The 26,352-nt window shown below is 46.2% G+C and overlaps 1 protein-coding gene across 5 annotated transcripts in view; it reads right to left on the reverse strand.

The window, feature by feature from the left end:
* Nucleotides 1–26,352, reverse strand: part of SGSM2 (small G protein signaling modulator 2) — an 89,407-nt gene that overhangs the window by 49,263 nt on the left and 13,792 nt on the right. For all 5 annotated transcript variants that reach the window (XM_021006961.2, XM_078154759.1, XM_021006960.2 and 2 more), the window contains 5 exons: nucleotides 6,110–6,272; nucleotides 5,475–5,636; nucleotides 3,750–3,817; nucleotides 3,483–3,628; nucleotides 2,979–3,113 (listed from right to left, as the gene is read on the reverse strand). In XM_021006961.2, the coding sequence (XP_020862620.1) occupies nucleotides 2,979–3,113; nucleotides 3,483–3,628; nucleotides 3,750–3,817; nucleotides 5,475–5,636; nucleotides 6,110–6,272 (674 nt within the window). The remainder of the gene's footprint in view (nucleotides 1–2,978; nucleotides 3,114–3,482; nucleotides 3,629–3,749; nucleotides 3,818–5,474; nucleotides 5,637–6,109; nucleotides 6,273–26,352) is intronic.

Genomic DNA, 26,352 nt, shown 5'->3' on the forward strand with positions numbered 1-26,352 from the left:
GATACGGGAGGGAAGAGAAGTTGTGTGAGGACACAGAGAGGCTAAGAGGAGGAGAGTTGAGGGAGTTCACATCAGAGGGCCTTGATTTTCTCAGTTAAATAGCGGACAAGGTCATCTGCCATGTGTGTATGAGCTCTTATTTTTAGGAGCATACAAAAAAAAAAGAGAAAAAGTGATGCTAAAAATGACTAAAATATTCATACTAAAATATTTAACCCTGAGGTCTCACCATGAGGCATGTGCCCTGAAGAGATCAAAGACAGAAAGAGAGGTCCCATATGTACCCAGATATTCATAGCAACAATTTTGTGGTAACAAAGAACTGGAAACAAAGTAGATGCCCATTGACTGGGAAAATGTTCAACATATTGTGGTATCTAGGACCACAGACTGAGAGACTGGAAGGAAACTTTGAGGTCACCAAGTCCAACCCCGCCATTTTACAGTTGAGGAAACTGAGGCCCAGAGAGATTAAGTAAATTGTTCAAAGTAAAAAAAAAAAGTAGCGTTAGTGCTGGGATTTAAACCCTAGTCCTCTGTCTCTTTCCTCTACAACCTACTGCTCTAACAGAATACTATTGAGCCATAAAAAGATGACCATGAAGAATTCAGAGAACCATGGGAAGACTTCTGTTAACTGATACAGAGTGAAGTACACAGAATAAGTAGAACAACAGACATGGTGACTATAAAATATAATTGAATGCTGGATAATTATGCTGGAAACTTAGCCCTGGAAAAGGTTGAGAAAAACACTCCTCTCTCTTCTTTGCTGAGGTGAGGGATTATGGATATAGAATATTGCATATACAGTCAGACTTAGTTGATATGTTTGTTGGTTTTGTTAAACCACTTTTTTCTCCTTTCTTTTTAAAAATTCTCTGTTGCAAGAGATGGTTCATAAGGGAGGAGAGAGAGAGAGAGAGATTTGCAATTGAAAGTGATACATATAAAAAGACAACACAAAATTTTAAAAGATCACCTACCTGGGAGAAAGAAAAGTTAAAAAAAACAACAAGAAAAAACAGTGTAAGAGCCAAGAGAAGGCACATTTACATAAGACATTACAGTTTACAAAGTGCTTTCCTCAGAACAGCCCAGTAAAGCAGGTAATAATAAGAACAGCAGTCTTTTACATGCATATTTGATCTCCACCACCCTGTAAGATGGTTGCTATTATTATCCCTACTTTATTTTGTTACCCCTATTTTACAGATGAGGAAACTGAGACTCAAGAGGTTGACTATCCAGAGTCACACAGTGAGCATGTTCTTGAGGTGGAATTTGAATCCAGGTCTTTCTGACTCCAAAGCCACTAATATTATGCCAAGCAGTTTCTCTTGAGTAGGGCAAGTAGTGCCATTCCTCATCTGTAAAATGAGGCCGTTAGACTAGATGACCTCTAAGGTCCCTTCCATCCATGATTCTATGACCTATGATGCTACGAAACTGAGGCTATGAGATATAATTTGCCCATAGTCACATGGCAAGTATTGGAGCCAGGATTCAAACTCAGTTCTTCTGACTCCAAATACATCACTCTTTTTTATTTTGGGGAGCAACATTTGGGTATGGGAAGCAGACTCAAAATCAGTGAGCCCTCTTCGCCAGGCCATGGGCAATAGGTCTCAAAGACTGGTGGCACTCTGGGGCAGAGAGAGACTTGGATTGAGTGGGTCTGTCTCTCTTCTTCCACCATGGGAGGGCTACCAGGATGTGGGACACTTTCCAAGCCCTCAGCTATGACCAACCTAGCATCACTCAGAATCACCCAGTCAGCCCATTTTCCTCCCTGCTCCCTGTCATGTTCACACTGGCAAGCAGATGCCAACCCAAGGGACCCACTGGGCATCTTGGGCTGGAGGGAGAAGAAGGTGAAGAATCCAAGATCTACACTTCGGGCAGCTTGGAGGAAACCCCAGCTCTCCCTCCTCCTGCCTGCCTGCTTTCTCATGCCATCCGATATCAACCTGCCAGCTGGCACCCACTCCTACCCTGGGTAGCCTGGCTCTTAATTAGCTAGAGTAGATGGCTTCCTTGAGCTCCCTTCTTGCCACAGGCTGGGAGACAAACCCAGCAGGGGCCAGAGTTGTAATGGAAAAGTATCAATTTTTGGAGCCAAAGGACCCAAGTTCAAATCCTGACTCTGCCACTTACTGCCTATATCATGACCTTGGGCAAGTACTTAACGTCTCTGGTCCTCAGTCTCCTCCTCTGTAAAATGGGAGGATGGGCCAGACGGTCTCTAAGGTCCTTCCAGTTCCAGATCTGGGAAGTCTCTCCTTTCTCCCCACACATCATTGCTTGAGTCTTCTAGGAAGGGACACCTTTGGGAAATTTTAATGACAACTTATGGCCCCAGAGAAGAGTTAAACTCTTACTACCATAAATTACCTTATTCCCTTCACTGTAGAGATGGGAGACATGGAGGACTATGGGTGGGAAATATTACATACAGTATCAGATATGGTCAAATGTCCTTTTTTGGGTTAAATTAGTCTCATCTTAAAATTTTTATTATAAAGGATGGATCATTGGGCAAGAAGGGAATATATTTGGAAATGAATGTGATGTAAAAGCAAAAGGCATCAATAAAAATGACATTTTACAAAATTAAAAAGAAAACATGATTCTTGATTCTAGGGTCCCTGAGGAGCAAGATCTCAGAGGAAAGAAAGGTACATGGGATCATAGCCAGGGTGGCCTCCAGAGCCCTACCCACCTACCCAGGTCTGTCTGGGGTCCGGGCTTTGGCCGAGGAGCCCAACGGTAAGGAAAGGGGGCTCATCTCCTGCCCACTCCAGCAGCAGCAAAGACACTCTGGACATGAGGCCATTCAAGGTCCTGGCCAAAGCTTTTCAGGTCCCTGCCACATCCCTTCTTGCTCAACAAGACATCAGTCCCTCGGGACCTTTCCAAGGTACTTCCCCCCACCCACTTCCCTGATATGGGCAGCCAGGATCTCGGCTCTCTCTCACCGGCTGTACCAGCACATTGTTCTTGCCATAGAGCAAGTGTGTCCGGGAATTCTGATGAAGGGACTCCACGTATTCACGAGCTGAGGCTGCAAACCGGTCTTCTGAAGCACTCCCACTGGAATGTCGCTTGCGGACCTGTAGAGAGAAGCTTTGCTAGCAGTAAGGCTCTCGTCCCTGAAGCCCCTGGCCTGGGCATCCTGGGAGAGAAGGTAGCATCACCGGAGGCTTCCCTTTCCTGTCTCTCCTTTGCGGCCACACTGGATCCTTCTCTCCTTCAAGGCTCCCCCTCCCAGAAGCTGCCACAGCTATTGGACAATCTATGCTCCTGGCTCAGAGACAACCCCCCAACTTGGAGCTCCAACAAAGCACTGGAGTGGGGGGGGAGGGTCAGTGCCCTTGTGAGAAGAACCCTACCTATAGATACAGATCCCTTCTCTCTGAAGGCCTTTGGCCGGGGGCAGGAAGGGGAGAGTGACTTGGGATGTGGGCAGAAAGGAAACCTACTCCCAGGGCTGGACGCTTGGAGGGCGAGTCCTGGCGGCCATGGGGGCCACGGATGCGGTGCCTCTGGACCAGCTCATCAGCAGAAGGATCTGTCCAGTAGTGGTCTGCCGTCTTCAGCTTGGTATACTCCAGAGCACAGGGCCCCACTGTGGGGACAGGAACAGCCGGGATCCTGAAGATAATCTTGGAACAGGGGCGGGAGGACCACATCCCTCCCTGCCACAGGGGAGGCCCTGGCACCACAACCCCGCCCCGCCCCCCACTCACCTAAGAGAGAGGCGAGGATGGGGCCAAGCACAGGGTCTGCCAGAAGTGCTTCCTTCTCATAGTATTTGCTATTCAGAAGAGAGGGGAGGAGTGAGCGCAGGACCTCTGCCTGGCTCACCCGCTTACTCTCTCTCCAAGGAGGCAAATGTGTTGAGGAGGGAGATGGGAAAGCAGGATAGAGGGGGACAATGTGGAGTGGTGGAGAGCGGGAGGGACTAGGAGAGAAGAAGCCACCTCTGACACATCCCAGCTGTATGAGGGGACCATTGATCAATCAGTGAGCATCTATTAGGAGGACAAACTGGGGTTACAGAGTCAAACATGAAGAGTCTTTGCCCTCAACCGATTAACAAGCATTTTAAAGTGCCTACTATGTATATGCCAGGCACTGTGCTAGGGATACAAAATGAAAAATGAGACACGTCCTGCCCTCAAGGAGCTTACATTCTAGCAGGCAAGTAATTTCATTTCCCTGAGCCTCAGTTTCTGTATCTGTAAAATGGGGATCATAATACCCAGATCACGTATCTTACAAAGTCATTGTGAAGCTCAAAAGAAGTTTTTTGTTTGTTTCCTTTAACCTTAAATTCCTGAGGAGGAAGCTTCCTTCACACCAGTGCAGAGCAGTACTACAGAACTGCTTGGGGGACTTACCCCAACACCATGCAACCAGTAGGTGTCAGAGGCAGGGCCATTAAGAGATTATGCTGTGGGCAGCTAGGTGGTGCCATAGTGCACAGAGCACCAGGTCTCAGGTCTGGCCCCAGACACTCACTAGCTGTGTGAGACCCTGGACAAGTCACTTGATCCTGTCTGTCTCAGTTTCCTCATCTGTAAAATGAGCTGGAGAAGGAAATGACAAACCGCTCTACTACTTCTGCCAAGGAAACCCCAAATGGGGTCATGAAGAGGCGGACATGACTGAAACTACTGAACGACAAAAATGCTGGGCCCACAAAATCAAAAATGAAGGTGTCGGAGGCAGGACTTGAATTCAGGTCTTCTTGATTCCACAGCTGCCGGTCGTCTTTTCATGCTAAAAAGCTGGCTCTCGATCATGATGATGATCAAAACAACAAATAGCGTTAATGTTACACCTTAAGGTGGCATCTTGTCTGATCCTCACAAACTTGTGAAGGATGTGCTATTAGCATCTTCATTTTACAGAGGAGAAAATGAGGCTCTGAAAGGACAGTGACTTGCTCAAGGTGTCACAGCCGGTAAGTATCTGAGGCAGGGTTGGACCACAGGTCCGACTCCACGGCCAATATTCCATCCACTGCTCCACCTAGCTTCCTTTAAGAGAAGGCATATAAAAAGCACACCAAAAAGGGAGGTAGAAAGTAGATAGTATACAGAACACTCCTACAGTCCTAGGTCCTCTTAGGTTGTCATTTGGTCAACAGCTCTGGTTGTTAGGAGACCAAAACACTGTGACAGCTGCTTAGGAGGTCCAGCTCTAAATGGAGCCAGCCCCGTCATCCATGGCTATCAGTACATGGGGAGAAGAGGAGGAGGAGGAGGTGGAAGAGGAAGAGGAGAGAAGAAAGAAGATGAAGACAAAGAGGAGGAGGAGGAAGAGGAGGAAGAGGAGGAGGAGGAGGAGGAGGAGGATGACAGTGGATTAGAGCATAAATGTGTTTAATCATAGAAGGTTTTCTGGATGGAAACTTCAGATCATAGGAACAAAGAGGGAGGGAGTGGTACGGGCGGGGCAGCACTCACCTGCAGTTCTCCACTATATACTGCACAACTCTGTCTAGCACCTTCTCAATGAGGGCGGTGCGCACCCAAATGTGCCTCAGGGCCTGGGGGCTGAGGGTTGGGGGCTTTCCTCCAGTTGAGCCCTGTCTCCGAAGGGTCTCCTGGTTGCCTCCTGCTGACTTCCTGAGTGGAGTGAAATGGGGGCACTCAGGGACAAGAGCAAGCCTGGGAGGGAGGCTCTCTTGGGAACAGAGGCCTCTGACTTATCCCACTGTCTGAGCTGTGTGGAGAGGACGTGACCAAGAGTGAACTTTGCAGTGAAAAAGGTTGGTAAGGCATTGGAAGCTGATGTGATCTTGGATTTAGAGCTGGTAGAGACCTTAGAAGTCAACGAGTCCAACTTCCAAGTGACTTGGCCATGTTCACCCAGGTATAAGTGGCAGGGCTGGGACATGCACCCAGGCTCCAAATTTCAGGTCCTTTTCACTGGACCATGCTGCATCTCTTTCCTGGGCAGACCCAGTGAAAAAGATAGGGACAGCTTCGTTACAGCCACCCGGGCAATGACAGCTCACAGGTGGGGCCAGCTGCCTTCCTAGAGGGGAGGTGGGAGGGAGAGCTGAAGGGAGGGGCATGGGGGTAGGCCTAGAGCTCACCTGCTCTCCACCTGCTGCTGCAGCTCCTGGACCTTTCGGCAGACCTCTCCAGCTACCACACAGGTCTTCCCCACTTTGGTGAAGAGAGCCGCCATCTTGTCACTGCGCAGGAAGCCTGCAGCCCGGCGCCTCAGCTGATGCAGTAGGCAGGTCTCTACCACACCTGTGGAAGAGGAAGACATGACCAAAAAACTCCTCCTCTCCTCCCCATCTCACATCACTCAAATCCCTTCTCTCACCCATTTCCTACAAAGAGGCAGCCCTTCTCCTTGCCACCTCTACATGTCCAAGTGATCCTATCCTACCCTGCCTTCTTCATCAGACTGATCCTTCAATCATTACCATTCTCCTTTATTTTCAGTTGCTCCCTGTCTACTGGCTGCTCTCTACTGCCTCAAATATGCCCATGTCTTCCCCGTCCTCAAAGAACCCTCACTCTTTATGTGCTCATCCCTGCTAGCTATCATCCTATAGCTCTTTTTTTATGGCTAAATTCTTGGAAAAGGCCATTGACAATCAATGCTCTCAACTTAGTTTCCTTTTACTCTCCTAACTTTCTATACTCTGGCTTCCCACCTCATCATTCAAGTGAAATTGCTCTACTAAGTTACCAATGATCTCTTAGTTGCCAAATCCAATGTGTTTTTTTCAATTCTCAACCTTCTTGACCTCTCCACAGCCTTTGACACTATTGGTCACTTTCTCCTCCTTGGTACTCTCTTTTCTCTAGGTTTTTGAGATACTACTTTCTTCTGGCTCTCCTCCTACCTATCAGACTGTTCCTTCTCAGTCTCCTTTGCTAGATTTTCATCCAGGTCACATCTTCTAATTTTGGGTGTCCCACAGGGCTCTGTCCTTGTCTTTCTTCTCTTCTCCCTCTATAATATGTCACTTGGTGATCTCATCAGCTCCCATGGATTCAATTATCATCTTTACACTAATGATTCTCAGATCTACTTATTCAGCCCTAACTTCTGTAACTACACATTTATCTTTAATTGCCTATTGGATATGTCTATCTGGATGTCTTATAGACATCTTAAACTGAACATGTTCAAAACTAAATTCATTGTCTCTCCTTCTTCCCATACTTTCTCCCCTTCTGGACTTCCCTATTACTCTTGAAGCCATCATCATCTGTCCAGTTACCCAGGCTTGCAGGTTAGGCATCGTCCTTGACTCTTCACTCTCACTTACCGCCACCCCCCCATCCAATCTATTGCCAAGTCCTGTCGATTTTAGCTTCACACCATCTCTGGTAAAGGCACCCTTCTCTCCCTTATCACTGCTGCCATGCTGGTACAGGCTCTCTTCACCTCACATCTGGGCTACCCCAACAGCCCTTGTCTGGTCTCCCTCCACCCCATTCCATCATCTACTCAATTATCAAATTAATTTCCCTACGGCACAGGTCTGACCAAATCACCTTCCTATTTGATAAACCGTAGCAGCTTCCTATCATTAACAGGATCAAATGTAAAAACCCTTTGTTTGGCATTCAAAGCTCTTCATAACCTGGCCCCTTTTTACCTTTCTAGTTTTCTTATGCAATATGCTCTCCTGCCCCATCATGTACTCTTTGACCAGGGACACTGGCCTCCTTACTCTTCCTCACACAAGATATTCCATCTCCAGATAGAATAGAGATTCCATCTCCAGACTCTAGTCACTTGCTTTTTGGAGGCAATTGGGGTGAAGTGACTTTCCCAGGGTTATACAACTAGTAAGTGTCTGGGGCCAAATTTGAATTCAGGTCTTCCTGCCTTCAGGCTCAGTGTTCTATCCATTGTGCCACCCATATGCCCCCCTCCATCCATGCACTTTCTCTGACTATACTAGAATTCACTATTTGGAATGCTCTCCTTCCTCATTTCTACTTTGTGGCTTCTCTCAAGTTCCAGCTAAAATCCTACCTTCTACAAGATGCCTTTCCTCCTTTTTTTTTTTTTAAGGCAATGGGGGTTAAGTGACTTGCCCAGGGTCACACAGCTAGGAAGTGTCAAGTGTTTGGTCTGAGGCTGGATTTGAACTCAGGTCCTCCTGACTTCAGAGTTGGTGCTCTATCCACTATGCCACCTAGCTGCCCCGACGCCTTTCCTCTCAATGCTAGTGCCTTCCCTTTGCTGATCATCTCCAATTTATCCTGTACGGATCTTGCTTCTACATAGTTGTTTCCCCATTAGACTGTGATCTCCTTAAGAAGAGGGACTATCTTTTGCCTTTCTTTGTATCCCCAGTGTTTAGCACAATGCCTGGCAAAAAGTAGGCACTTAATAAATACTTGTTGATGGCCTGACTCACTGACAGACAGAGGCACCCAGCACTTTTCCTGCCTTCTTCTAAGAACCAAGGGCTTCCTAGGCTCATCCTAGAGTGACAGAAGGAGGAGATGCCTACTCACTGAGGAAAAGAGAACAGCTGGACAACTTGTAGCATATTCATGTGATAAAATGTGTATAACAACACCATAAGAATGAACAACTAAGAAAGCCTCAAGAATTCTAATGAATTCAATGATCCACCATGATTCCAGAGGACCTGTGATGAAACATGTCACTCACCTCCCGAGAGCGAGAGAGAAGACGCAGAATATCACATAGTTTTTCGGCCATGGAAAATGTGGGAATTTGTTTTTATGTATATTCATTACAAGGGCTTTGTTTTCCTTTTTCTTTTTTTTTTTCCCCATGAGGAGGGTGGAAGGTGAAAATAAGTGCTTGTTAATTGAAAATTTTTAATTTTTTTTTTTAAAAAGAGGTAGGGAGGGGTATTTTCACAGAATCTCACACTTGGAAGATTTCTCAGGGCCAAGTTATCCAATTCACATCTGACCCAAAGTGAATTTGACATCATCCCTGACTAGTCCATTTTGCCTCACCCAGCATCCAGACCATGGACCTGTTTATAGAATTCCAGTGATGCAGAGTCCATTGTCAGACAGCTCTTATTGGTCTAGAGCATCAGAATAAATGCATTCAGAGCTGGGAGGGAATCTGGAAGCCATTCATTTTACAGATTAGGAAACTGAAGATGTGGGATTTGAACCTGTCCTCTGATATCAAATTCAGCATGCTTTCCACTGTACCATGGATATTTCACTCTTGGATATATGCCCTACCCAGCCCATTCTCTTCCCACAGCTTAGGGAAAGAAAGAGCCCAGCAGAAATGTGCTTAGATGGGGCCCTGCCGTCCTCTCCCTGCTTATGGGTCCAAATGCTCCATTTCTGCTCATGCTCTGTGGCAGGGTGGGCCCCCTCCACCTCCGTTCCCTTCCTCCCACCAGCATATTCAACTGGCATTTGGGGACATGGGAGCAGGGAGCGTGTGAGCAGATCCGTCTCCTCTGCTTATCTGCATCCCCCGGGGAGGGGAATATGGCGGGCAGTGTCAGAAACAAAGGGCACAGGGAGCAGCAGAAACGAGCCGGGCCTCCCAGGGCCCATGGATACTGGCGTTGCTAAGGAACCAGACTCTGGAGGAACCATAAAATATTGATGGAGCCGATGCCGTGGTGATCAGGACTGACAACAGCTCTTTCATTATTGATGAGCAGCAGCAGCAAAGCAAGAGGAGGTTTCCAAGCCCACTGGGGCTGTTTTTAAAGGGATGATTTAGGGGAAAGACTGAATCTCTCCCTCTAGACATTGCTTACCACAGCTTCAAAGAAATGGCGGACAGGCTAGGGGCTGGGGATTGGAAGGACTAGGATTCTATCCACTTTTGTGGGGTAAAATACTACTCACAGATTGTTCAATCCAAAAGGGAGCTTAGAGCTTCAGCCCAACTGCCTCCTTTACAAAGAAGTTCAAATCAGGGAAGTGACTTGGCTGAGGTCCCCCATAGCTAGCTAGCTTTAGACCCTGACCACTCTGTGTCTGCCTCAGGGTACATCTGTGTGTGATTGTGGGTTTTTAATCTGTCTACGAACATTTGTGCTTATACACACATAAGTATCCATCAGTCCCACTGTATTTGTACATGTTCCTGACAAATATGTGTTCATGGGCAAGTATTAGGGAGAAAGATAGACCCATAGCTCTAGAGCTGGAAGAGACCACAGAAGCCAACTAGTTCAACTCTCTTGTTTTACAGATGAGGAAACTGAGGCACAAAGAGTTTAAGTGACTTGCCTAAGGTCACACAAGTAGTAAAGGGAATCATAGATTTATAGCTTGAGGGGACAATGAGGTCATTTAGTCCAAACTCCTCATTTTACAGAAGCAGAAACAAGAGCTAAGTGACTTTCCCAGGGACACACAAAAAGTAAGTGATAGAGGAAGGATCTGAGCCAAGGAGGATTTTGTCTTCATTGACTCCTTCCCCTAATTATATTGATCCACTGCCATGAAGCCCCTGTGATAGGGCTGGAGGTCTGGGTAGCTCTGGCTCAAAGAAAGCACCTATCCTTCAGGTCGCTGTCCAGCAGTGACTTGAGCTAACACTGGCTCCCCATAGCCACTCTTCCAGATCAGGAAGAGCAGTCAGGTGGAGGGGGCAGTGCTGAATACTGTCCTTCGCTGCCAGAGCAAAGGCAGGTGGCACCAATTTGCAGCAAACACAAGGATGTGACTAATTGACAGGATAATGACTCATTAGTCTCCCCACCTTCCCTAGGGTGCAGACAAATGGCTAGAGGCAGAGCAGGAGAAGTGGGGAACCAAGTGGCTTGGCTTCATGCGCAGCCCATTGAGCCCCACCCATTACACAGGGGCTGAGAGGACAGCCATGATTCTCTTGAGAATCCAGGTCTGTGCCTGGCCAATTGTTTCCAGTTGAGAAGCAATTCTTTCCAAGGCTGGAACCACAAATAATTTCCCCCTTTCTCCACCACCAGCCACATGCTCTTTAGGAAGATGGTGGCAATGTGGGAGCTCTTCCTTAGCCCATATCTATCATTCTCTATCTTCCTCCATCACTGTGGCAATGATGAGTATAAAAAACAATCATCTATGACTGCACCTTATACCCACGATATTGTATGATCCTTGTAGAATAAGTCCTAAGGTTGGAGGCATTGCACTGGAGCTCAAAATCCAGACCTGCCAGTAGGACCTTGGGCAAGTCACTTGATTACTCCTCCCTGGGCCTCAGTTTCCTCCTCTGTAAAATGAGGAGGTTGGATTAGATAGCCTCTGAGCTCTCTCCCAGCTCTAGAGCTGGGATCATATATATGATCTAGGATCCAGGTTCAAATCACAGCTTTGCCATCAACAAGATGTATGACCATGGAAGTTGAGCTAGATGATCTCCAAGTCCCTTCCCAGACTTAAGTCTTATGATGTACCACCATCCTGGCTCCACCACTTGAAAGTGGATACTGTCAGCATTAGAAACCCAATTTCACAGGTGGAGAAATTGAGGTTTAGAGAGTAAAAACTCCTGGGTGCTTCCTCACATCTCTGGGCCCATGAAAAGAGATGCCATGGTCCGGGTCTCTTTGCATATGAGCTGTTTCTATTTCCCTTTTAGCTTAGCTCCTCCCATCTGGGGTTCCTCCTAGTCCCCTTGCAGCAGGTCCTGGGGTGAGCTGGGATCCCATTCCTACCACACTTGGTATCTGGTGGGTCATCTTCCTTTCCCTCCCCCTCCTTGGTTACACCAGAGCTAGGATGAGCTGACACTGATGCCAGGTCCCCTGCTCATGTCATTTGGGGGAAAGTGTGCACTAATTGCCTAATTAGAGTCAACACCATTGCTGGTCATTAGAGGGGGCCAAAGGGGTCAGGCTGATGAAATAGGAATGGAGAACATGACCAATAATGGTTCTTTGTCTCTGTCTCTCTCTTCTGGACTTGTTTCTCTACCTCCAATCTCTCCTCCTTATAATCCCTTCCAGACAATGTTGCCAGATTAATCATGTCCCTGCTCCAAACCTCAATGGCTCCCTAATGCCCAAGAGACAAAGTCCAAACTTCTTCATTTGGCATCCAATGCCCTCTACCCTCTGGCCCCTGACCTCTCCTTTCATTTTCTGTTTCCCTCTGTAACTCCTTCACTTTGGTCTAACTGGACTAAGAGCTCTGTGAACTCACTCAAAGGTCACCCAAGCTCAGTTTGCTGCTTGGCTGATTTTTAAATTTACTTTTATTTTCTATTATTTATATTTTATCTTTTTCCTCACAGGACTTGATTTGTCATTGTATTGATTGCCATTTTAGAGTTAAGAAAGCAATGGAGGAAATGTTAATAATAATAAAACTTCAAAGCATCATGTGTATTTTTTTCTGGAGAACTGTTTGTTAAACATTACCAGCATAGCACTGGGCCCATGACACAAATGAGAAAGAGAGAGAGATGAGAGAGAGGGAGGAGAAAGAGGAGAGACAGAAGAGAGGAGAGAGGGAGAGGAGGGAGAGGAAGAGGAGAGGGAGAGGGAGGGGGAGGGAAAGGAAGAAGGAGAGGGAGGGGGAGGGAAGGGGAGAAGAGAAAGGGGGGTGGAGAGAGGGGACAGAGGGAGAGAGAGAACAAGCTATCTTCTGCATTCTAGAGTGATTCATCATGGGCATAAACTTGTAATCTCTTAAAAAATCTGTGAAGTGCTTTCTAACCTATGATACTGTAACCTGCTCTTTTCTTGAGAGGAAACGGAGGCATAGTAGAAAGAGTAGCTCAGCTTAGTGCTAAGTTACTTACTAAGTCATGCTTTGTACAGGGCTTAACAAATGTTTATTGACCAAGTAAGGGATTCCGAGTCAGAAGAGATCTGGGTTTGAGTATTAGCTCTGACACCTTGTAGTTGTGTGACCTTGGATAAACCAAATCACTCTCTGAGCCTCAGTTTGCACTACCTATCTGATAGGGTCATGGTGAGGAGAGCGCTTCGTGAATCTTACAGCAGCTTCTTACTCATTGTCCCCTGAGCATTCCCCTTGAATTCCCACCTCTACGCATTTGCTCAAGCTGTTCCTCTTGTTCAGAATGTCTGCTAATGCCTATTCTTTTGGGGTGTGTGTGTGGGGGGGCCTCAAACGTCACCTCCTCTGGGAAGCCTTCCTTGACTGTGCCAGTCTTTGGTGACCTTTAGCACTATCTGTGCCAATCCAAATTATAGACCAAATGTGGTCTGTCCTTCATGAATGGGGAGTGTATCCTTCCCATCCAAGAACCCTAAACTGGGTCATCGATTCAGGGCTGGAATTGACCTTCTGGTCTGGTGCCCTCAATTTGCAGAAAAGTAACCTAAGGCCCAGAGAGGATGTAAATTCAATGCAAGTGGGGATCATTTCAGCCTTTGTATTTTCATCCCCAGTACCTGGCACAGTGCCTGACACACAGTAGTTATTGTTAAGTTGTTCAGTCCGACTCTTTGTGACCCTATTTGGGGTTTTCTTGGCAGAGATATTAAAGTGGTTTGCCATTTCCTTCTCTAGCTCATTTTACAGATGAGGAAACTGAGGCAGAGTTAAGGGACTTGCCCAGGGTCACATAGCTATTAAGTGTCTGAGGCCAGATATGAACTCGGGAGATGAGTCTTCCTGACTCCAGGCCCAACTAACTGCTATGGCACATAACAGAGTTCCTTAAATACTTGATTGATTGTCTAAGGTCAGGAATGCAGTTAAGTAGCAAAGCTGACATTTGAACTTTGGTGCCTGCTACCTTTGAGGCAGCTGGGCAAGGCATTTAACCGCTGTTTGCCTCAGTTTCCCCAAACGTAAAATGGGGAGCATAATCAAACCTACTTCGTAGGGTTGTTGTGAGGATCAGATAAGAGAATATTTGTCAAGCCCTTAGCATAGGGGCTGGTGTACAGTAGGTACTTTATAAATGCTTAACCCCTGCCCCCTACTTTGGACTTTTTTTTGGGGGGGGGAAACAAGGCAATTGGGGTTAGGTGACTTACCCAGGGTCACACAGCTAGTGTCAAGTTTCTGGTCTGAGACCAGATTTGAACTCAGGTCCTCCTGACTCCAGGGCAGGTGCTGTATCCACTGTGCCACCTCGCTGCCCCCTACTTTGGACTTTTTTTTGGGGGGTGGGAGGCAGATCTGTGATGTCTTTGGTATAGGCAACTTTTCATGATAAAACTCCCTCTACTAACGGAGGATACTCCCTGCTCTTCAACTTATAGTCAACATCTGCTTGGGGCACTAAGAGGTTGTGACTGAAGCAGGGTCATACAGCCAGTACATGTCAGGCTGAACTTGAACCTAGGTCTTCCTGACTCTGAGGCTTTTTTTCCGATTACCTCGCTCTCTTACTAGCCTTTCATGCGCTTGTCCTGTCCCCCCGGCATACTCGAAGCTCAGGGGCTACCCCATGGCCCTTCCATATCCAGCATGTCTTAACGGTGCTGAGCACACTGCAGGCACCCAATGAGTATGTGCTGGGCTGCTGGCTAACCCCCAGAGGCAGAAAGAGCCCCTAGAGTCATGTCACTGGCTGCCCACCTGAAGAAGCATCCTTAGGTAATCTGGAAGCTTTCATTGTCTTAGAACTCGCTAAATTTTCGGTGGAGGCAGGGCACTTGGCTCTGGCATCTCACTGCCTGGCTTAGTCACTGCTAATCCATAGAAAAGCAGCTTCGGGGTCAAATTGGCCCTAGCTCTGCTTCATAGGCCATGTGGGCCAACCAGACTGGGGAGCTTCCATTTACACACCAATAATCCTAATTTCTAGGGAAGTTTCTAAGTCTGCCATACTGGAATCTGACTTAGAGTAGAAAGAGCTTGTGCAGAAATCCATTCTAACCTTCCTCAGACATTTACTAGCTATGTGACCCTGGGTGAGTTACTTAAACCTCTCCCCTGCTCAGTTTCCTCATTTGTGAAATGAATGGGTTTGACTCAATGGCCCATAAAGTTCCTTCCAATTCTAAATCTAACGACTCGGATACTTTCTGTCATCTCATGTGGAGTGAACTTGCCCTGCCTCCGCCTTCTCGGACTCAGCCTGGTGCTGAGCCCTGGTCTTAGCGGTTCTGTAGCAGCCTAGGCCTGCTGAGGTAGCTGAGGATCAGTTCTCCAGCCCAACTTCAGGAGACCAGTCAGCAAGGTGAGGGATGTAAGCCCCAAATCACCCACTCCCAGATCTAGGAAGACGGCCAAGTCGGGCCACGTAGCATGAGACTCATGAAAGAGGATTCATGACACATAGATGGCCCTTCTCAGTCCCTGCTTATCTGCCCACGCTAACCCTGGGGTTTCCCTATGAAGACCAGATTCCAGGGTCCTGAAGTCAGATGTCCCAAGACCCTAAGACATTTCTTAGCAGTCCCAAGGCAGCCCTATCGACCCTTTTCCCACCAGGGGACCTGCTTTGGAGTCGAAGCTGGGGTGCAGGCCTCCCTCCCCTTTTTGGAGAGGTTGGGAGCAGAATATTGCATTTACTGTCCAACATGGGTGATGTTTTGGTTGGTTTTGCTGAATAGCTTTTCTTCTTTGTTAATCTTTGGTATAAGGCTCATTGGTGAGGAGAGTGGAGAGGGATATATTTATAAATCAAGTTGATATAAACACACAAAATATGAATGAAAACAAGATTATAGAAAAGAAATTGGAGGTTATGTTAGAACCAGGGTACTCCAATCTTATTTTGGTACATGAGGCCCCTATCTTGGGGTATCCCAGCCTACGAAAACTGAGGAATGAGGCATACTCTGGCCTCTTTTCATGGCGTCCAGATGGCAGCCAGGGCCCGAGCTCTGGGTTAGTAGGGAGTGGGTAAGAAGAACAGGCAGGTGTGTTGTCCTCCTTTGCCAGGCTCCTGCCCCCATCCCTGCTGCCTATGCCACAAGACTACCCTTTGCTACCTACAAGCATCTGCCCCCTCCTACCTGAACCCCCTGGGGGAGCTGGGCTGCAGTTGCTATGGAGACTTTCAGCTGGCTAGCCAGCAACAGGCATATGGTTCTCCACACTAGCTTGCTGAGGGGTGGGGAGGGCCAGAGGATGCTGCTGGTTCTGTTAGTATTCTAGCCCACAGGGACAGCCTCATCTGCCATTGCATTCAACACTCCTCAGGTATGGGGGCAGAGACCCTTCAGCCAGTGATGCAAAGAGGCAGCACTGGCTGTATAGCTAGGACTCCTGCTTCCAGTTCCCTACTGTTAGTCTCTTAATTGGAGCCAAGAGTATCGTGTTGTATCAGGTAAAGAGTACTCAAGGCAAGCAGAGGTTAGCATTGGGGTGGGGGCCAGCGAGCCTTCGCCTCCTCATCAGGGTTAACCTGGATTCTTCTAACACACACCGAGGAGCAGAACACTTGGGTGTTCTGGTGAACGTGGTGAAACAGGACAGAGAAGACCGAGTCTCATTTCAAGCAAGATCCCTGGAATATCCCTCTCAATCTGAATTACCAGGGGAAGACCCACTGGGAAAGAAAAAAGAAGACAGCATCAAAGGGCTAGAGCTAGAAGGGTCTTTACAGGCTGTCTAGTCCACTCCCTCTCATTTTACAAATGAGGCATAGAGGGGTTAAGTGACTTGCCCAAAGTCTCCAGGGTAGTAAGTGCTTCAGAAGTGGGATTTGAACCTAGGTTCTATGTTGCTGTTCATCCTTTGTTTTTGGAGAGGACCAATGACATCACAAGGGTGATGGCTTTCTTCCTCATGAACCGGATTTAAGTGAGGCAAAGCTGCACAGTCTATGTCTCCAGCACCATACCAGGAATTTGCTCTGGATCATTAGGATGAAAAAATATTGGAAGAGAAAGATTAAGGGAGCTCAGGGTAAATTTCTGGAGATCACTCAAGCAAGACCCTGTCTGCCTTTCTTGGCTGGAAGAGGGAAGGAATGACCTCTGGTGATCCCAGCTGGGGCCTTGGAGTCTACTCCTGGGAGAGTATAGACATCTCCACTCTGTTAGCTAGAGGGAGAACTGGAAAGGAAGAGGTAAGGGTCTTCTTCTACATGTGGCCAAGGGTGGAACAAAGCAGGAAGGGTCTCCCTTCCTTCCTCCTTCCCTCCCACTGCCCTCTTCCATTCTCCCACTGGTTATTTCTGTGTTGGGAGCACGGAATAGGGCTGCCTCCACTTGGAATGAGCATCTCTATGGTAACTGAGGTGTGTGCTCCCCCAGCTTGCAGCAGAAAAGCTGGCTTTCTGCTCCAGCTTTTGGGGGAATTCATCCCTGCTGGCTCATCCCAGAAGCCAGGAAACAACCTTCCCACCTACGCTTAGCTGGAGACAGAGAAATTCCTCCCCAAATTGTTGGAATTGGGATGAAGAAATGAAATCCATGATATGCAATTTACTCCTTTTCCTTTCTTGTCGCCTCCCCAAACTCCTCCCCCTACCCCAGATGCACAGCATTTCTCAGGGACACAGTACGTGGTCTGGAGACAGTCAAGGTCCCTTGTCTTGATCTGTATATCAACAGGCCTTTATCTATCTCCAGGTAGGAAATAAGAAGGCTCACAAGACTGCTAAGAGAAGCACTCCAGGCCATGGAAGCGTAGAGTTCAGAGCTTCACATAGATTGTTTGGTAAATTGATTTTTTACTTAATTCTTTGGCCAGGTCTGTGTGGGCAACATGAGACCAGAATTCTGTAGCGGGAGCTACTGATGTCTCCCTGAGGGATCAGTTTCCTTAACTTCTTAGAATGCAGTTCCCAAACCACCCCAACTCCCCCCACTCCCCGCCAAGCTGGGCAGACTTAACTTGCTCACTTTTGCCTTCTCCCTCCCCAACCTCTTCCCCAATATTTCTTTTCTCTGGCTTGGGCAAAAGCAGCTCCAGCCCAGGCTGTGAGGCCCATGGCCCAGGCAGAGGGCCACTAAAGATAGCTGGGCCATGGGGGCACTTAGACCAACCACACCTCGTTACAGAACCCTGACTCGCCATAGCTAAGCCTAGAAATAGATAGAAGACATCTGTTCTCACATATTTCCAAGGGTCAGTCTTAGGGTGTAGAGCTGGGGCAGCGGGGGGAGGGGGGAGGGCTTGCCCAAGGTCACATGGGTGATACTAAAAAGGGACTCATTGTTCATCTCGTCCAACCCTTTCATTTTACAGCTGTGTAAACTGAGGCTCAAAGACAGGCAATGACTTAGCCGCAGGAAGTCTCCTTTTATAGCCTCTCCAGGTCAGCAATGGAAAGAGTCTAGAATATAGACGCTGTTCACTTGCTTGTGTGTCCTGGACCCCTTTGACAAGTGTCTGGAGAAGCCTATTGACCCCTCCCTTCTTAGAATCACATTTTTAGCTACATAAAATAACATATGTAGGATTGCAAAGGAAATACATTTTATAAAAATACAATTATGAAAATATTTTTTAAAAACTCAGGTTAAAATAAACACACCAGGTTCATAGGCCCCAGGTTAAGAATCTCTGATCCAGCATCTCACACTAAATTGTGACATTTATTCTCATTTTAAACATCACCCTCTTCTAACTGGACAGTCCTTAGATCTAATCTGCACACGTCACTCATCTCACCGAGACTCACAGGCTCAATACAGTTAATACCACGTGCCAGGCCCTAAAGGCACAAAGACAAAAACGAAACGGTCCCTGACCTCAAGGCTCCAGCTCCTTTCACTCATCACCAGTGGACATTTATATGCTACAAAGGGCTTTACAGGCAATATCTTATTTGAGCCTCCTAACTTTGAGAAGTTATTACTATAGGTTTTATCATCCCATTTTGCAGATGAGGGAACTTAGTCTCAGAGTGACACAGTTAGTAAGAACCAGATTTAAGATTTACACCTGGGTCTTCCTGACTACTTGCAGTATTCTAACCACTGTGCCACCTGGATCAACTCTCCTGGTTAGCATATAGCTTTAGTGCATTACCTCTTGTTCTGTCCTTTTTCTTTTCTTTTTTTTCTTTTTTTGGAGAGGCAATTGGGGTTAAGTGATTTGCCCAGGGTCACACACACAGCTAGTAAGTGTCAAGTGTGTTCTGTCCTTTTTCTAACTCTCTCCTTCACAGTCTTAGCAGTGAATTATTAGATCATAAATTTATAATTAACAAGGGATCTTAGAGCCCTTTTTAATCAGTCCTAAGCCTATCATCGTTATTACTGGTCTCATATTTTTTACAGATGAGGAAACAGGCTTTGGGTGGTGAAATGACTTATCCAAGGTAACACAGAGATTGGGAGGGGGAAACATCAGAGAACCTGGGCATCTCTGATTCCAGAGGCATTAGTATTTCCACTGAACTAGTGACACAGATATGGCCCTTCTCCTTGAGAGCTTATATACCCTAAATATTAATGGAGCTGAACAGAGAGGATGGACAAACAGATAAGATAAGGTTATTACTGTACACAAACAAAAACAAAATAGAGTTAAGTATGGAACATCAACATGGGACAGTGTAAAACGGCACTGGGCACAGGAGATAGGTTCATTCCTGGCACTTTTGCTAATTTATTGGATAACAGGCTACTTCCCCTCTCTGGACCCAAGTGTCCTAACCTGTAAACTGAGACAGTTGGACCAGAAGGTCTGTGCTTCCAGCTCCAATGTTTTATGATTTTATTATTACATATATATATATATATATATATATATATATACACACACACACACACACACACACACACACACACACACACACGTATTTATAATTCTACCATCAAGTTAAAAAAAAAACACTTGAAAGTTGACTAGGAGGCAATGTGACAGAAGGGCAAGGCCTCTGGATTAGGAATCAAAGAAGCCTTGGATTCGAATTCCAGTGTTGCTCCTTATCATCTGGGTGACCTTGGACTTCACCTCCCTGACGTTCTTCACCTGAGAAGCTCATCCGTAAAACAAGAAGGGTTGGGCTAGAAGAACTTTGGGATCTTCTTCCAGGAATAGATAGGCTCCTATGGTCCATATGCAAGAGTTAATCCAAAGATTTAGCATGGTTAGCAAGCCAGTCAAACATGATCTTTTGTAGCCTTCTGCAATAAAAACCATGGCAGAACCAAGGATAAAGCATACAAGTTGCCAAGAACCAGAGTTAGGGTTGTTGCTCCTAACCATTGGACTTCTCAAAGAATGGAATGGACTTCAAGGGAAGGCAGCAGTAGGTTCTGCCCTCACTGTAGCAACAGTTGTCCAGGACATAGTAGAGGAAATTCTTGTTGAATCATGGGTTGCTCTAGGTGGGCCCTGAAGTCCCTTCCAATGCCAACATTCTGTGGTTCAATTAAATAGCTATTTACTAATCAACTGGTGAGATCTGCTCAAATGGCTTTTCCCCTCTCATTCATCTTTCTTCTTTGTTACAAAAGCCAGCTCTCTGGATAGTGGAAGGAATATATTCTGAAATGAAGGTGATTTTAAGCAAAAGCTAGAAATATAATTTTTTTTCTTAGAAAAGAAAAAAGAGAGATGGGAGAATTTAAAAGAGGCTTGAAAGAAAGGCCAACTATTAGCAGGTTTGGTTGGAAAGGAATGGGCACTGAAAGGTAATGAGAGCTGTGTGGGAGGTTGCTGTCATGATGGGATAAAAGGATCATAGATTTGGAGATGGAAGGTGTCATGGTGGTCATCTTGGCTAGTTCCTTCAGATTACGGATGAGGAAACTGAGGCCCAAAGAGGGAGGGTGATTGGCCAGAAATTGGATAAAAGCAGCAATATGAAGGCTATAGGAGGTACACTGACACTCATATTTGTTTTTCAGTTGGTCTTCCTTGTCTAAACTTGTGATTTCATTAGTATAGAGAACTCATGATATAAGAACTCTCTCTTCCAACACAGATCTAGCACTAACAAAATCAGACAGAGAATTCTCTCGGGTATTGAGGATTTAAGTGACTTGTCCATGGTCACACATCTAATATTAATTGGAGGCAGAATCTGCATCCAAGTCTTCCTTACGCCACTCCACTCCACCATGTTGCTTCTCATCAGGCTAGCACTCACTCTCTCTCTCTCTCTCTCTCTCTCCTCTTCTCTTCCCTCTCTCTCTCTATCTCTCTCTCCTTCCCTTTCTCTTTTCATATAACACACACACACATGAGATAGCTATGTCATGCTTTTATCATATATCCTCCATTGCTCTGATTAAAAAGTAAAAGGCTAATCCTTGAAATATTTCACTATGAGCCAGGCCATGATGCCAAAGAGTCAAAGGTTAGGGGAAGTATGTATCAAGGAAGTTTACTTGGCTATTTAATACTGTTTCTTAGAATCTGGCCATCTAGAACTTGATAAACAGCTTTTCTCTAGACTAAAGAAGCTTAGCTCAAAATATCAGCCCCCTTTCTTCCTGCTAAGTCAGAAGGTCAAAGTTTCTTGGAAGGTTTACTGTCTTTTTGGAGAGCAGAGCTTTGTCTGTTGCCAAAGGTGTTTCTCTCCTAGGATAAATTGAGAGACCACAAAGCACTGTCGCCCAACCCCACTCCTTTCACTGACCACAGACTCCGTCCTGTCCTGTCTAGAGCTTCAGCCCTCAAGAGGAAGGCATAGGCCAGATTCACTCATTTACTGCCTTCTCCTGTGTGTGGTACATGATGACTTCAATCCCTAATATCCCACCTACCCTAACCAGTGAGTCGACCTTCTTCCTTCTGCCAGCACGTTGGCCACTAGGCCAGGAGAAGCATGTTTGGGGAGAGAAAAGGCTGAAACTGTGGCAAGCAAGGAGTTGAAAGGGAGCCTCGAGCTCTCTGTGGGGGGCACAGGTCATAAATCTTTGGCTGTCCAGCTTTTATGAAGCCTGATGGAAGATGAAAGTCAACAGCAGCATCATCCCCCACGGTCCCCCCCCCCCCAGCCCTTCCTCCCACGCATTTATGTCTAAAGCTTCCTGCATGACAAGGTAATCGTGTCTCCAGCAGCCCGCCCTCAGAAAGGCTGAAGAGGGACTGCCAGGCTGGCTAGCTGCTGGTTCCTTCTCTCCAACTGCCACGTAGATGGCTGGGAGCTGTCCAGGGTACTGGTTTCTGGGCAGCCAGGGAAGTGGGACATTCTTTGCTGGAATTCCCTAATCTCTAATTAACTCATCCATCCATCCATCCATCCATGCATTAATTGAACAGCCATTATTAAACACCTACTGAGAGTGAAATATTGCACTAGGTGTTGGGGGACAGAGTGCAAATTATTGGCAGAACTAATTATACTGATGTCATGCAATCAGGGTGCCTGGAGACTGTGAGCCTCCTGTGGTATAGTGGAAAGCGCAGCAGTTCTAGAGTCAGAAAATCTGGGTTAAAATCTCACTGACATTTACTATTTGTGCAACCTTGGGGAAGTCACTTAAACTTCCTAGGCCTCAGTTTGCTCATCTGTGAAACAAAGAGGATGTATCTTCCTACTCTAGATCTAGGAGCTCATGATTGGGCTGTTTATATGAAGAGGGAGAATTCTCTTCATAGGCTCATTATAGATTTAGAGCTATATAGGACTTAGAGTTCATCTAGTCTGAACCTCTGTTTTGTGTCATGGACCCCAACCCCTTCCCAGAATAACGTATTTAAATGCACAAAATAAAATAAACAGGATTACAAAGGAAAGCAATTATATCAAAATATAATTATTCTTAAAAAAACCAAAATATAATTATCCAAATATTTTTAAAGGAAGTTCATGAGCCCTAAGTATCCATAATCAACTCCAACCCTCCTTATTTTAAAAAGGAAGAAACAGAAGCTAAGAGGGCAAGAAATGCTATACAGAAGTTTGCCTGGCAAGTGATGGAGTAAGAATTTGAACTCCTGTCCTTAAACTTCAAATTCAGCTCCTCTTCCCATTGCACCACTGCCTGCTTTGATCTGAGAAGATTTCTCTGGAAATACCCCTTCTCTGTAGTCCCATAGACATATTCCTGTAAATGGCTACTTTCTTTATAAATAAACTGCTAAAGAAAGTTTACCTGGTCTTTGTGAGCATGTGTGGAAGAAAGGGAATGAGGAGGAGATGCTTATAGGAATAAGATAGCTTGGGGCAGCAGAGAGAATTGGCATCTAAGAAAAGGAACTAGGTTAAGGGAGTAACTCCATGAGCCCAGCCTGCTCAGGAGCATTGAGCCAAGGATCCAGGTCCTTCTAGGAAAGATCTAATGTCCAGGCCCAGTGACCCAGGGTGGACCAATTCTACTTATGACCTTAAGCTGCAAGAATTTAGAATTCTCACTTGCCAACAGAACTGAAAATTCCTTCAGGGCAAGAGCTCTCCTACTGTATCCTGCACAGTGGCAGGTACATTGAAGGCCTTTAATAAACTAAACTGAAAATTCATGCAAAGATCACAAGGGGAATCAAGAGTCATCCCACCACTACCCCTACTTCAACAAGGTGCCCAGTACTCCCTTGGAAGTGATTTTTCAGGTGACTTCCTTCTCACAACAAGCCTCAGATCCCATTTATCACCTCCATCTGCCTTGCTCAACTCCATCTTCAAAATCAGCCCCCAAGCACCCAGATAACTCTGACTTCTCAGGAAGAAAAGGAAGCAGAGAAGTCTTTAAACCCCACCAGACCAGAATTTTTTTAAAAAGAGGCCATGCTCTCGATGCCAGTGAGCTGTTTGGGAATGGACAGGAAAGGAGCCTTCTATCTTCATCGGCCTTGGCTTCTAGAGTGCTTTGAGGTTACCAAGTAAGCCAGGCTATTTAAGGGTCATGGGGCCTGACAGTAAGTCCTTTAAGAATAGCATGGCTTGTTAGGTGGCGATAGAGCACCACCCCTGAAGTCAGGAGGACCTGAGTTCAAATCTGACCTCAGACACATAATACTTCCTAGCTGTGTGACCCTGGGCAAGTCACTTAACCCCAACTGCCTAAAAAAAAAAAAGCAGCAAAGAATAGCATGGCTTGCACATGTACAAAAATATTTATAGCAGCTCTTTTTGTGGTGACCAAGAATTAGAAATTGAGGGTTTGCCCATCAGCTGGGGAATGGCTGAACAAATTGTGGTACATGAATGTAATGGAATATTACTGTTCCATAAGACATGATGAGCAGGTGGACTTCAGAAAAACCTGGAAAGACTTACATGAACTGATGCTTAATGAAGTGAGCAGAATAAGAACATTGTACACAGTAACAGCAACATTATACAATGACCAACTTTGATAGACTTAATTGTTCTCAGCAATACAAGGATCTAAGACAATTCCAAAAGACTCATGATGGGAAATGCTATCTACATTCAGAGAAAGAACTATGGAGTCTGAATGCAGATTGACGCATGCTATTTTTTTTTGTTGGTTTCTTATCGTGGTTTTTCCCCTTTGGTTCTAATTCTTCTTTACAACATGACTAATATGGAAATGGTTAATATGATTGTACATGCATAGTCTACATCAGATTGCATGCCCTCTTGTGGGGGGGGGGGGGAAAATTTAGAACTCAAAATCTTATAGAAGTGAATGTTGAAAACTAAAAACAAATAACTAAATAAATTTTTAAAAAATTAGCATGGCTTGGTGAGGATCCAGGATAAGAACAGCCTTTGGCAGCCTCCATCCCCTCTTAATCAGCTCAATCTGATAATGGTAAAGGGCCTTGAGTCCTTGCCATGCAAGGATTGTTGAGTGAACTAGAGATGATTAGCTTGGAGAAGAAGAGAGTGGGGGGTGGGGGAAAGGATAGCTATCTTCCAGTATTGTTAAACTGTATATGAAAGGAAAAATTAGACTTGGCCTTCCAGGATGCCAGAGGATGCAACTGGGAGCCTGTGAGTGGAAGCTGCAAAGATGCAGATTAGGAAAAACTTCTGGGTCACTAGAGCCATTCGCAAGGAGTATGGGCTGCCTTGATAGGCAGAGGGTTTCCTGCCACGACAAGTCTCCAAGGAGAGGTCAGACGGTCCCATGTTGGGGATAGTGTGTGGGGGGGGTTGTTTTTCAGGTATGAACCAGATCAGATGTGGTTGCTTAGGTCCATTCCAGCTCTGGCATTCTGGGATTTTGAGGCGTGAGATTCGTGAGACACCCTGAAAATGACTAATTCATTGAGCAGGGCAGGGAGGAAAGCAGGGGGGAGGGGGAGGGGTGGCAGGAAAGGAGGAAACTCCAACATAAGAAGGAATCCTCGTACAGAAAAGAGAGCAAGACTGAAAACAGGCAGGAGCCCAAGTCTTCAAACACAAGGCAATGACTCTTCTCAGCACAATTACTCAAGGTGGGATGCAAACCTTCCCTAGTACCTGCTTCTCTTTTCATTTATTAGCATCTCCTTCCCATTCCCCAGAGCTGCTTAGTGCAGACCTTCCTTGTGAATGAAAGCTGCTTAGCAACAGGGAGCTGCATCATGAGGCCCTGCTGCTGCTGCTGCTGCTCCTAAGAGCCTGGGAGGACCCCCACCTCCCACTCCTATGGAGGAGGGGCATAGCCCCAGCTGGAAACAGTTCCAATGTTAATACATCCTGTGATCACAGGAGAGCACTAGGACAGCCTGTGGATCAGGGCCTGAGCAGCCCTGACAAGCACAGACTTAGAACTGTAAGGGATCTTTAAAAAGCATCTAGTCCAACCTCCTCATTTTACAGATGAGGAAACTGAGGCCCAGAGAGAAACGACTTGCCCAGTGTCACAGGTAGTCTAGTAGCAAAGTCTGGATTTGAATCTGGGTTCTTTGTCTCTGAACCCAGCATACTTTCCCCTGCACTAAGGAAGCCACTCTGCAGAGAAGGATTTCTGGAGCCTGAAGGCTGTGTCAGCAAGTGTCTGGGGCCTCTCTGCAGGCCTTTCAGCCTCCTCTCACAGTCTACTCACTGAAGGTTAAATTTTAGCAAAATAAAAATAGCAGCAAGTCCAAACCATTTCAGTGAAGGGTTAGAGATACTCCGCAAGCTCCAGGGAGAGGGCAGAACAGTTTCCTGGGAAGCTTTTGTCTTCTCCAAGGAACACAATTGATGCCTCATTGGTTTTTGGAGTACCATGCTAGGCAGAGTTGCCAAATGTGTCAGATTTAGTACTGGGTACACAGTAAGCACTTAATAAATGCTTGATTGTTGATATATATGTTTGTGAGCAATGGGATTTTAAATGATGACAATTTGTGCCTGGAACCCTGCTGATATTATGGAACCAATTCCTAAAAGGCAAGAAAGGAGATAGCCTTGCATCCAGCTTGGGGATAGTGAGGCAGGAAATCCCTCTTGGTTGTCCAAGTTCGGAAGGTGAACATCCCTAGTGGTAGTACCATCACACACACACACACACACACACACACACACACACACACACACACACACACACACACACACACACACACACAATCCTTCCTGCACAGCCCCGCTCTGCTGGCAAACAAAGCCTCTTTCTTCAAACAAACTATCTATGAGCAGGAACCTGGCCAGCTTCTCCGACTGGACAGACAGGTTCTAGAACAACAAGAATGA

Source organism: Phascolarctos cinereus, unplaced genomic scaffold, assembly GCF_003287225.1.
Source record: "Phascolarctos cinereus isolate Bilbo 61053 unplaced genomic scaffold, phaCin_HiC Scaffold_5;HRSCAF=322, whole genome shotgun sequence".
In the NCBI taxonomy this organism is placed as follows: Eukaryota; Metazoa; Chordata; class Mammalia; order Diprotodontia; family Phascolarctidae; genus Phascolarctos; species Phascolarctos cinereus.